Here is a 13,719-nt window from a genome sequence, read left to right as displayed (position 1 = left end):
GTTGAGGAACAGCAGTGAGAATCACACAAGTGAAAACGGGCAGAAATATTTGCGCGCTATCACGGGGAGTTTAACACATGAATATGTATCATAGCCTACCACTGAAATTACCTGAGCAGTTGAATTAATTACCTAGAAAACCCTGCTCATTCAATAATGTGCATTCATTGCATGGACGGGGCAAGATTTAAGAACATAGTACAAGCGTTTAAAATGCATGTAGCCTATAGGCTACAGTTCAGAACGGTTGCATTTTAAGACATTTTAAAAATCCACATTTTCTGGTCTGCCTCAGTGCTCTAACAGCGCTCATCTATGTCAAAATTATGGAGATGACCAATCAAATCAAAGAAGGCAGGCCATATTCTTCACAGAAGTCGAGCTTGAATTCCTGCGCGGCGCTTCAGTGAAAGAGTGCGAGGTATGATGTATTGTAAGTAGGCGAGCTACGACCAACAATATCCAGATGCAAACGATGTAGGGCTGTCATTTATGTGATTCATGTAATTAATAGGCTAACTGAATGTGACGACAATAGCATTTCTCATTTTTTAACATATTAGGAATACAACTAAAAAAATTGCCACAAAGCTAAATAACGCATGAATGCATTTGTCAGATGCTTTTATTCAAAGCGACTTACATTGTATTGAAGGTTCACATTTGATCAGTTCATGCATTCTGTAAGAATCGAACCCATGACCCTGGTGTCACGATCACATGCTCTACAGGAATGAGACAGGAATAACACATTTTATGAGATTAAAACTAGCTACAGTTCATTTTTTATTCATGAATAGTTTTTAAAAGTGGTGCTATTTGACTCTCCTGCTGCTGGTCATGAGTGTGTGTGTGTGTGTGTTGGACACTGATTCTCTGTGTGTGAGTGTGCGAGTGTGTGTGTGTGTGTGTGTGTCGGACACTGATTCTCTGTGTGTGTGTGTGTGTGTGTGTGTGTGTGTGTGTGTGTGTGTGTGTGTCGGACACTGATTCTCTGTGTGTGTGTGTGTGTGTGTGTGTGTGTGTGTCGGACACTGATTCTCTCTCTCTCTGTGTGTGTGTCAGGATCTGAAGAAGGTGCTGTCGTTCCCTCCGTATCCGGGAGAGTTCCTGCACCCGGTGGTCTACGCCTGCACAGCGGTCATGCTGCTCTGCCTGTTCGCCTCCATCATCACCTACATAGTGCACCACAGGTAGGGCGCACACATGCATAAACACCTCTAACGCAGTTTCCCTTTATTCATGACTTGCTTTTATCTACAATAATCAAGGTGGCTCAATTTATGATGGACAAAATCCTCTAATTTTAACCTTTAAATCGCTGATGTTTTCTCACCTTTGTTACTCATTTTTAATTTGACTAATTTTAGTTAGTTTTATAACTAAAAATATTGTAGTGTGATTTTTGTCATTCTCATTCATATTTTAAATGTCTATAGATTTTTTATTAATTTCTCAGTTTTAGTTATTTCAGTACATTAAGTTAAACTAAATGCTAAATGTTGCTTTGGCAATTAGATTAAATACAAATTACTGTTTTTACTGTATTTTTAATAAAATAAATGCATTAGTAACTACTTTTAAAAACATTACAAATATTACCAACCCCAAACCTTTGAAAAGTACTGTATATTAAACATTGAATTTTTACTTCAGTTATAGTTATAGTACATCAAGTTGAACTAAATCAAAATAATAAATGTAACTAGATTAAATAAAAATGTTTTACTGTATTTCTAAAATCAAATAAATGCCGAAAATGTCTTTTAAAAAATATAAAAAATTATATTTTATTTTATATCCATTTAATTTAATTTTGTTGTTGTGTTTTTTTTGTGACTTTTGTCAGTTTAATTATTTTCATTTCTTTAAAATATTTTTAAAATATGGTGTTTTTTTTAGTTATTTTAGCACATCAAAAAATAAATGAAAAATAAAAAAGGAAATAAACTAAATGACAATTTTGCCTTGGCTGTTAGTTGAAATAATAATAATAGGTTTTATTAATAAATAAATAATTATTTAAATAATTCATACATTTGAAATAATTCATAAATATAGGTTTTACCTAATTATAGTTAACATTTATTTTTATTAATGTTTTTTTCATGTTTTAAATTGAACTATAATCCTGGTTTACGTGGTGCTACGATGGTTTTGATCGTTTTATCCTGCAGTCGTGCACTTATTTTGATTAGTGTGCACTTGTTGGTTTAGAGCAGGCTATTTGTTTGTTTTGCAGTAGTTTGTTGTAAATATCAGACTCACACACACACACACACACACACACACACACTTCAGTAGTCAATCCTCTGTCATGAGACACTCACACACACACACACACACTTCAGTAGTCAATCCTCTGTCATGAGAGACTCTCACACACACTCACACACACACACACACACACACACACACACACATGTTGGGTTTCCATGTTTTATGGGGACATCCCATAGGCGTAATGGTTTTTATACTGTACAATCTGTATGTGCTATTGCCCTACACCAACCCTACACCTAAACTTAGCCCTCACAGGAGACTTTGTGCATTTTTAGATTTTCAAAAAACTTTATGCTGTATGATTTATAAGCTTGTTTCCTCATGGGGACCAAAAAATGTCCCCACAAGATTAAGATTTACTGGTATTACTATCCTTGTGGGGACATTTGGTCCCCAGGACGTGATGAATACCAGGTGCACACACACACACACACACACACACACACACACACACACTTCAGTAGTCAATCCTCTGTCATGAGACACTCACACACACACACACACACACACACTTCAGTAGTCAATCCTCTGTCATGAGACACTCACACACACACACACACACACACACACACACACACTTCAGTAGTCAATCCTCTGTCATGAGAGACTCTCACACACACACACACACACACACACACACACTTCAGTAGTCAATCCTCTGTCATGAGACACTCACACACACACACACACACACACACACTTCAGTAGTCAATCCTCTGTCATGAGACACTCACACACACACACACACACACACACACTTCAGTAGTCAATCCTCTGTCATGAGACTCTCACACACACACTCACACACACACACACACACTTCAGTAGTCAATCCTCTGTCATGAGACACTCACACACACACACACACACACACACACTTCAGTAGTCAATCCTCTGTCATGAGACACTCACTCACACACACACACACACACACACACACACACACACACACACTTCAGTAGTCAATCCTCTGTCATGAGACACTCACTCACACACACACACACACACACACACACACACACACACTTCAGTAGTCAATCCTCTGTCATGAGACACTCACACACACACACACACACACACACACATCACAGATGAATCTTTATTGAGTTTCTAACAGTACAGTAAACATCTGCAGCTAATGTGTCTCTCAGAGATTTAATCATGATTTTATGGCCAGAGGTTCACCACAGATGTCTGGGGAGCACTACGGAGTCTACGTAGGTGTTTTTGAGCTGAAAAAAATGCAAAAATCCTGAGTTTACTCGTTCTTTAAACCATTTTTAATAGTTTTTTCTTAAAATATCTGTATAGTTTTTTTATTTCAGTTTTAGGTTGTTTTATTATATCAAGTTCTCAATGAAAATGAGATGTTACTAAAATTAATTATTTAATTTCAGCTGAACATTACTACTACTACTACAAAAAAAAAAAAGTTTTTATGGTTTTAGTTGAACTCTAATATAAAATGCAGGTTTTTTTATGTGAATTAAATTATTCTTTTGACATTGGTATATATTTAGTTTTTAAACACTGATACTGTACTAAAGATTTTTTAAAATAAATTAATACTTTTATACCTCAAGGTGCATTAAGTTTATTAAAAGTGCCAGTAAAGACATTTCTAATGTTAAAAATATTTCTATTTCAAATAAACACCGTTCTTTTGAACTTTCTATTCATCTGTGAATCCTGAAAAATAAAATATATCACGTTTTTCCATAAAAATATTGTGCAGCACAACTGTGTTCAACATTGATAATAATCAGAAATGTTTGTTGATCAGTAAATCAGTATATTATAATGATTTCTGAAGATCATGTGACACTGAAGACTGCAGTAATGATGCTGAAAATACAGCTGCAGATCACAGAAATACATTACAGTCACATAGATAACAGCTATTTTAAATTCTAATAATATATTATTATTTTTACTGTGCTTCTGATCAAATAAATACAGCCTTGGTGAGCAGAAGAGACTATTTTCATTCAAATATTCAAAATCTTACCGAACAGTGGTGTGTCTTGAATATATGATAAGGCCAAAGCACTGAGTGATTGTCTGAGTCAAACGCTCTGCTCTATAAAGGGAAATGTCAGAGTTGTGCGTCTGACAGGCGGCTCCATCACAGCCTGATTGTATTTGGCTGCTGATCCTGCCAACTTTATCAAGAGTGTAAATGGACCACCGGAAACCGGAAATGCTGTAGGTGACGTCAGACGCTGGAGACTTGGCAGAAAAACTGAATGAACAGCGAGGACAACGAGGAAAATTTGGAAACTCTTCAGGAATACATCGACTGGTGCTTCGACGTTATAGTCATGAAGAAAAACCAAAATGCATGTTTCCCAGCCAAAAGCGAGACGCCGTCTTCCAAAAGAAGTCGCCCGACAGACTCGCCTGAAACAACATCGCCGACAGGTAAAAGCTTTACCGACATCCTGGATTCAATCGACAAGCGGTTATCCAGCTTCGACGCGAGGTTGTCCCTGGTCGAGATCCTGCACCGTGAATTCAAATCCCTGAGGGAATCACTGGAATTCAGCCAGCAGCAGGTGGAAACACTTGCTGCTGAAAACGCATCACTACGGGACTCGGTCAAGTCTCTAACTGAGAATGTGACCCGTATAAGTGAAGAAAATAAAAAAATAAAAGAGACTATTATCGATCTCCAGGCCCGTAGCATGAGAGATAACCTGGTGTTTTCGGGCATCTCGGAATCTGCCGAAGAGGACGTAGAAACTACGGTTAAAACCTTTATCAAGACATACCTGAAACTTCCGGAAGACACCGTGGAAAACATCTGCTTCGAAAGAGTCCATCGGATGGGAGCGAAGAAACCTGGAGCCCCGAGGCCGCGTCCTATTGTGGCCAAATTTGGATACTTCAAGCAGAAAGAGCAGGTGAAGAGTCGCGGCAGGGAGCTGAAAGGAACCGACTTCAGCGTAAACGACCAGTTCCCCAAAGAAATCCTGGAGCGACGCAAAATTCTGTTCCCAATCCGACGCAGTCTTATCCAAAAGGGCTCCCGAGCTGTCATCGCCGTGGACCGGCTCTACGTGGACGGGCAGCTTTACCGTAACCTCAGTACCACTCCGTGGTTATATTAACACCACTCCAGATAAGAATCCGTTATATTTTTCTTTTTTTTTCTTTCCTCTTTCCTCGCTTGTTCTTCCATTTACCTCTAACTATTTATGTCAATTCGCTAATTTAATATGATATCATAACAAACACGATACCGTCAGTCTCCGCAGCGTTTAAATGTTGTTGCAATGTTTTTGTTTCTTTCAAGTTTTTACTTGCATCCCTCTCTGCTTGCTTCTTTGTATATCTTTCTTACTTCTAACTCCTTTCACTGCACCGATCACCTGCTTTACTACACATACACACACACAACACCCTATATCACACATCTGCACGGCACGACCATGTACATATACATTCAGCGTCAACGCAACCACTCCGACCTTACAGCGCACACAGACATGAAGGACATACTCGCATACAAGCGCGTACGCCCGCTCATATCTTATTCATTTGAGCATCACACGCAGCGAACAGCATTAGCTACACACACACATCTATGGGCGCACTGAGGTTTGTCACATGGAATGTGAATGGAGCTGGCTCCAGAGAAAAGAGGTTAAAAATATTTAACCAGCTTAAAAAACTACAGGCAGACGTTGTTTTATTACAAGAGACTCATAGATCTGCCACAGCTACAGATCAACTTAAAACAACTGAGTTTCCTAATGTGTTCTCAGCCTGCTATAACTCTAGGCAAAGGGGGGTAGCAATTTTAATACATAAAAATGTTAATTTCACAGTACTCAACACAGTTATAGATCCAGAAGGTAGATTTCTAATCATTAAATTATCTATATTTGACAAAAAGTTATGTATTGTTAGTATATATGGTCCAAATGTTGATGACCCCTCTTTTTTTCACGGTTTTTTTACCGCACTCTCTGAACACCTAGATTGCGCATTTGTTCTTGGGGGAGACCTCAACTTTGGACTAAATAAAGAAATAGACAGGCTGAGTACAGCTGGAACTCAGCGCAATTGGGAATCCACAAATATAGTTAAACAGTACATGAGCGACTATGGACTTTGCGATGCATGGCGTTCTTTTCACCCCAACCGTAGGGAATATACTTTCTTCTCACATGTCCATCACTCTTACTCTCGTCTGGATTATTTCCTAGTCAGCAGCTCTCTGCTGAGTGACATTTCAGACACAGAGATAAACCCTATAGCTGTCAGCGATCATGCTGCTGTTTCTTTAACTCTAGTAAATAAGAAGGCCACTCCACCAAGTAATAACTGGAGATTCAATACATCATTGCTTAAAGACGATGATTTTATTAAATATTTTAAAGAAGAGTGGGCTTTATATTTAGACTATAATGACCTGCCTGGAACATCAGCATCTGTTCTCTGGGAAGCAGGCAAAGCTGTGATGAGAGGTAGAATAATCTCATTCTCATCGCATAAAAAGAAAAGAGAAAATAAATATATTCAGGAATTAGAAGAAACTATAAAAACTTTAGAAGAAGCCTACGTATCCTCCCAGGAACAGGAAATGCTGAAAAAAATACGTAAAGCAAAACTAGAATTAAATGAAATTATTAATAAAAAAACCCAATTCTTAGCACAAAGACTTCGCTGGCAAGAATTTGAATATGGTAACAAATCAGGTCAATTCCTAGCGAACCAGTTAAAAATAAATAAAGAAAAAACAACTATATGTGCTGTTAAAGATTTAACTGGGGATACAGTATATGACCCTGAAAGAATAAACAACACTTTCAGGGACTTTTACAAATCTTTATATTCTCCACAGATAAACCCATCTAAAGACGAAATTGACCAATTTCTTGACAATATAACTCTTCCGAAATTATCAGAAAATCAAGCGATGACATTGGATTCTCCACTGACATCAGATGAACTTCAGGAAGCCTTGAACAGTATGCCCAATAAAAAGGCTCCAGGTCCAGATGGCTTTCCAGCAGAATTCTATAAAGAATTCTGGGTAATTCTGTCACCAACATTCTACAGAATGTTGCAGGAAACCAAGGAAAATGGTAGACTTCCACCAAATATGAATTCTGCCAACATTAGTCTCTTGCTAAAACCAGGCAAAGACCCTGTATTGCCTACCAGCTATCGTCCAATATCCCTTATTAATGTGGACACTAAAATAATCTGCAAAGCTATCTCAAAAAGAATAGAGAAGATAACCCCTCTCATAATTCATTCCGACCAAACTGGTTTCATAAAAGGGAGGCACTCCTCAACAAATACACATAGGTTACTTAACTTGATAGACTATTCATGCAATAGAAACCTTCAAATTACAATATTGTCTCTAGATGCAGAAAAAGCTTTTGATAGGGTTAACTGGAATTTTCTATTTGCAACTTTACACAAATTTGGTTTTGGAAACTCTTTCATAAACTGGTTAAAAATATTATATAACTCTCCAACAGCATGTGTCAGGACAAATGGCCAAACATCCTCTAGCTTCTATCTTAAGAGGGGCACCAGGCAGGGATGCCCCCTCTCCCCCTCACTGTTTGCAGTTTTTATTGAACCACTAGCAGCAGCAATTAGACAGGCTACAGTGATTAAAGGCATTAAATGCAAGAATGTAGAACATAAAGTTAGTCTTTACGCAGATGATGTGTTACTTTTTCTTCAGCATTCACAAACCACTTTCTCTGAGGTAATTACATTAATAAACTCTTTCTCAAGAGTCTCAGATTATTCAATAAACTGGTTAAAATCAACAGTTCTTCCAATTAATTGCTCCTTCCAGAATTCCTCCACTCCACTGCAATCTGGAAATATTAAATATTTAGGTATTAATGTTTCTCCTAGGCTGACAGATTTGATTAAATTAAACCACATCCCACTTTTAAAGACGGTAGAAGATGATCTAACCAGATGGAAGTCTCTACCCATATCACTCATGGGAAGAGTCGCCTCAATAAAAATGATGGTTTTGCCAAGAATTAATTATTTATTTGCAATGATCCCGAGCAAACCATCACCTGACTGGTTTAGATCTCTGGACTCCTCCATCTCTAAATTCCTTTGGAAAGGTAAACCCCCGCGTATTAGCTTAAAAACGCTACAAAAGACCAAGGATAAAGGAGGACTAGATCTACCTAACTTTCACCACTATTTCTTAGCCAACAGGCTTCAACACATTTCAGGGTGGTTAAAACACACCCTCTTAGATGAGCCTTGGCTAGATGTAGAACAGGCATTATGCAATAATATAGAGATTTCGGATCTGCCATTCATTAGCTTGATCATCAAACGACACGTATGCTTCAAAAGCATCAGTATCAGCTCTTCTCTGACAGCATGGTGGGAGTTTCTAAAAATGACTGAGTCTTCACTAATCCCATGCAAACGTACCCCCATCTGGAACAATCCTGACATATTACTAAACAATAATATGATGAACCTCACAGATTGGAGTTGTAAAGGTATTAAATACCTGGAACATATATTAGAAGGGACAGACTTTATTCCCTTTGACAAATTAGTTAAACAATATGGGATTAACAAAAACAGATTTTTAGAATATCAACAAATTAAATCTATTGTAAAAGGGAAATTTAAATCTAATCATATCAAATTACAAATACCACCAAGTGTGGCAGATTTTCTTAATCTCAAAACCCCCAAATTAATGTCTAAAATATACAGGACACTTTCCAAAATAGATGAATCAGTATCACTTCCTATTGCAAAATGGGAGGCAGATCTAGCAGTAAACTGGGACCATAATTTCTGGTCTCAGATATGTTTAAAAACCTTTGAACTGATTAGAAATCCTGGTTTACAATTAATACAATACAAAATCCTGCATAGAGTGCACTACACAGGTCATCGGATGTTCAGGATGGGTCTTACAGCTTCTAACAACTGCTCACACTGTCAAGGCAATACACCTGACAATTACATCCACGCTCTATGGTTCTGTCCACCTGTTCAGAGGTACTGGTACAGGATTTGTGAAGATTTATCAAAGTGTCTTAAATGCTCTATTCCAGCCTCTCCTTCAGTCTGCTTGTTGGGCGACCTAGATGGTGTCACTACAGAAGGTAACACAATCCACATGGCTTTCACTGCCCTATGCATTGCTAAGAAGACTGTCCTCATGAACTGGAAAAATAAAAATAATCTTAATATCAACCAATATAGAAATCATTTGTGGGATTATATTAGTCTTGACACAGCTTCTGCTGCCACATTAGATCAATCTCTCTGGACTCCTTTGATCAGCTCCATCACCTAGTGTGAGTGGGGGTCCTGATTCTGTCCGGCTGTGGTTTTTGCGGTTGGGGTGGCCATATGGGCTTGGGGCATCTGGGAGTTCCCTGGGGGTGGGTTTCTTGGGTGGTTCGGCGCTGGGGCTGCGATCTTGGCCTGGATGGGGTATTGGTGACTCTTGGGTGCTGTTTTTCTGGCGGCTGCATGCGGCGCTACTGGGGATGCCTGTGCCGGCGGACGTAGGTTGCCGGCCTGGCGGCTGCACTATTCCGGGGTTGGTCCGGGGGGGGCTTGGGGTTCTGGGGGCGCTCTGCCTCCCGGTTGGGGTTACGGCTGGGCCTGGGGGGCTTGGGTCCTGGTTGGTGTGCCGCCGGGAGCATGGGTTGGTGCATGCGCTTGGGCCCGGCCCTGGTGTGGGGGTCTTCGATGCATCGGTGCCTCCGCGGGGGGGATCCAATAGAGGCAGGGAAAACGGGCCTAACCTGGGTGTCTTATTGTCTTATGTAGTCTGGGAGTTGAATGAGTGATGGGGTGGGGTAGTTTTTCCTCTGCTGTGGGGTCTGGTGGGCTGCCCCGGGCTGCCATGGGCCCTGGTCTGGATGGGCCTGGGCCCCCCGCCCTGGGCAGATTTGGGGTAACGGGGGTGCCTATGGGGGTCAGCGGGGGAGCTGGCTCCGAAGGGGGGGGTATTTTGCCCCCTCTGATGCTTTCCTCCCCATCCCTAAGGCTTCACTTCTCCCGCCCCATCACACCAACACATAGGTAGGGTTTTGAGGTGCGGGTGTGTCGCTGGGATGCGGGGGAGGTGGTACTCCTCTGTCTCCTCGTGGCCACCTGCATCTCAATCACACATTACAGCTTAGACATTCTCATTACTTACTGTCACATGACACATACATATAGGGCCTTGGGGGTGGGCACACTGAATGGCATCCGGAGGGCGGTCTGTTCATTCAGCCTTCCCTCTGGTGCCAGTGCCCACTTCTCAATTTTAAGTTGCACATAGACATTGAGGGCTCTAGGGAGGGGACGAGCTGACACAAGCTTGTGGAGGGTGCCCCTCCCCTGTTTTAAAGCACCCCTGTTTTAAAGCACCTTAGAACAACACACACCAACACTACATTTGAGCGGGTGAGGTGAAGCATGGGGTCTCTTTTTTTTTTTTTTTCTTTTTTTTTTTATCTCACACCCCTGTTCTCTGTTCTCTGTCCGGGGCCGGGGGCTGCGAGGATGAGCTGGCCGCCCGGTCGGGGTCTGGGCTGGTGGTCTTATCTGCTGCTGCGGGGACCGGGGTGGTCTTCCTGTCCCCACGCCAGAGCGAAGGGGGTTCAGCTCCGGGATCGGGCGCTGATTACCCCTCTGGGGGTGGTGGTGCCTGGATCTAGGAGTATAGAGTGCATATAGGGAGTGTGAGTGTGGGTACCATGTCCATTTTTGTGTGTCTACATGTGGGGCGAGGGTGAGAATATTCGTTGCGTGCTTGAGGGTGGGAACGTATGCTTGTGTATATGTGTGCTTGTTCGTCTACGTCTATGTGTCAGGTCGGGCCTTAGACTCCACCTCACTCATCATCTCAGTCGACCCCCACCCCACCACCATGCCCTGCCGGTGGAGGATGCCGCCGGTGCATTGGTGGTTTCTCGCGCCGGGGTAGGATGCTCGGGTGAGCGCTGGCCCACTCTCGGCGGTCGCTTGGCGGGGCCTGGCCCTACTGGCCTTGCTGGGCCCCGGTTGGGGGGTGGGGGGCCCTTGGATCTCCGGGCCCAGGGCTCGGTCTGCCCTGGTGTGGTCGGCTGCCGGCGGAGCCTGCGGGCTTGCCGCCACGGCACCCTGGGGTGTCTACACTGTGGCTGTCGGATGTCCCACCTTCGGGCTCTCCTCTGCCCTTTTCTGGGTGGGGGCCGCAGTTGTCCCTGCGGTGGTTCCCCTGGGGGCCCCGTGACCTGGGGGGCCTCCGGATGTTTGGGGCCTGGGTCTCTTCCATGCCTGCTTCATGCCTTGCGGGATGGGGCTGTTGTTCCCCACACACACACTATTAAACATTTACATGGAGGAACCTTATGAACACAAGCGCGCTCACACACACAGGTGTACACTCAAGCATTCACATTGGTGTAAAAACGGGTGCTCACAGACACACATTGTTCTGATCTGCTGTTGCTTCAAAACTTACTTTGTAATATTAGTTATGCGTGTTGCTCAATAACATTTAACATTTAGAATTTATTGTGATTCATACAGATGTTGGTTGTTGCTGCAGTTTCTCTGATGTTGTGTCTTCTGTTGTGTCTTCTGTTGTTTTCTCTTTTTGTCAGCAGGTATCGAAGCAAATTGTCTGTTTTTTTTTTTTTTTTTTTTTTTGTCTTGTTTTTTCCTCTCTCTCTCTCCCCCTTCTCTGTTGACTTTATCCACAATTTTTTTTTTTTTTTTTTTTTTTTTTTATTATTATTATTATTTTTATTATTATCATTATAATTATAATTATTATTTTTTTTTTATTATTATTATTATTATTATAATTTTTTTTTTTTTTTTATTTTTTTTTTTTTCTCTCTCTTGTTTCCTCTGTCCCCTGGTCTTGTCGGTCATAGTATGGTTAAATAAAAGGGTATATAAAATTTAATTAATTAATAAAAAATAAATAATATAAAAAAAAAAAAAAAAGGCTGTGAATGATGATAGCATAACTACACATACGTACTGTCATGTGTTATCTGTGTTACTGACAGGCCAAAAAAAAAAAAAAAAAAAAAAAAAAAAAAAAAAAAAAAAAAAAGAGTGTAAATGGAAATGCTGTGAGACCCATTTAAAGTCCATCAGATCGTTTCCTCCTGCAGCCCGTGAGACGCGCTTGAGTACACACACACACTCTCGGCTGTTAAAGCTCCTGACCCAGAGACGGCTGACGGTCTTCGTCCGGCCCGAGCGGAGCAGTGATTAATTGGCTCTGAGATGAGTTTCTGCTCCTGAACTTATTATTTAAAAATAAAATAAACGTATCTTCCACAATATAAATAAATATTTATATTCCGATCTCACCTTCCTATCTCACCGGTAGATCCTTCAGGGTGGCCTGGGGAGGGGAGGTATCCAAACCACATCAACTGGTCACTGGAGTTCCTCAGGGATCGGTTCTTAGACCCCTCCTCTTCTCCACATACACTACATCGCTGGGTCCCATCATACATGCACATGGCTTCTCCTATCACTGCTATGCCGATGACACGCAGCTCTATCTCTCTTTTCAACCAGATGACCCAACGGTAGCTGCACGGATCTCAGGCTGCCTGGCGGACATCTCGGCGTGGATGAAAGAACATCACCTACAGCTCAACCTGGCAAAGACGGAGCTTCTTGTCTTCCCTGCCACGCCGACTCTACAGCATGACTTCACGATTCAGTTAGGCTCATCAATGATTACTGCTGAGCCTGTGGTAGTTCTGTACGCAAGCATCAGTGTCTTGAACTGGATGCGAGCTGCCACTGGTAGCCAGTGCAAGGAGATGAAGAGAGGTGTAACATGCGCTCTTTTGGGCTCGTTGAAGATCAGTCGTGCCGCTGCATTCTGAATCATTTGTAGAGGTTTGATTGTGTTTGATGGCAGACCAGTCAGAAGAGCATTGCAGTAGTCCAGTCTAGAAACAACAAGGGCCTGGACAAGAAGTTGCACAGCATGCTCTGTCAGAAAGGGCCTGATCTTTCTGATGTTGTGTAGTGCAAACCTGCAGGACCGAGCAGTCTTTGCAATGTGCTCTTTGAAGGTCAGCTGGTCATCAAAGATTACTGCAAGATTTCTGACCGAAGTTGATGGGGTAATCATTGATGAGCCTAACTGAATCGTGAAGTCATGCTGTAGAGTCGGAGTGGCAGGGAAGACAAGAAGCTCCGTCTTTGCCAGGTTGAGCTGTAGGTGATGTTTTTTCATCCATGCCGAGATGTCTGCCAGGCAGCCTGAGATCCGTGCAGCTACCGTTGGGTCATCTGGTTGAAAAGAGAGATAGAGCTGTGTGTCATCGGCGTAGCAGTGATAGGAGAAGCCATGTGCATTTATCCAGTTTTATATTTTATTATAATGGTATTTTAATTTATTTTATTTTATATTTTATTTCATAATTTTATTTTTTAAATATTTATAATATT

The 13,719-nt window shown here is 41.5% G+C and overlaps 1 protein-coding gene across 1 annotated transcript in view; it reads left to right on the top strand.

The window, feature by feature from the left end:
* LOC306882771 (adhesion G protein-coupled receptor A3-like) overlaps positions 1-13,719 on the top strand; it is a 156,587-nt gene that overhangs the window by 128,260 nt on the left and 14,608 nt on the right. Inside the window, exon 15 of the mRNA XM_079437648.1 lies at positions 1,066-1,193. Coding sequence (XP_079293774.1) covers positions 1,066-1,193 — 128 coding nt within the window. The remainder of the gene's footprint in view (positions 1-1,065; positions 1,194-13,719) is intronic.

The sequence above is a fragment of the Barbus barbus genome, assembly GCF_936440315.1.
Source record: "Barbus barbus genome assembly, chromosome: 16".
In the NCBI taxonomy this organism is placed as follows: Eukaryota; Metazoa; Chordata; class Actinopteri; order Cypriniformes; family Cyprinidae; genus Barbus; species Barbus barbus.
This window is presented reverse-complemented; position numbering and strand designations above follow the sequence as displayed.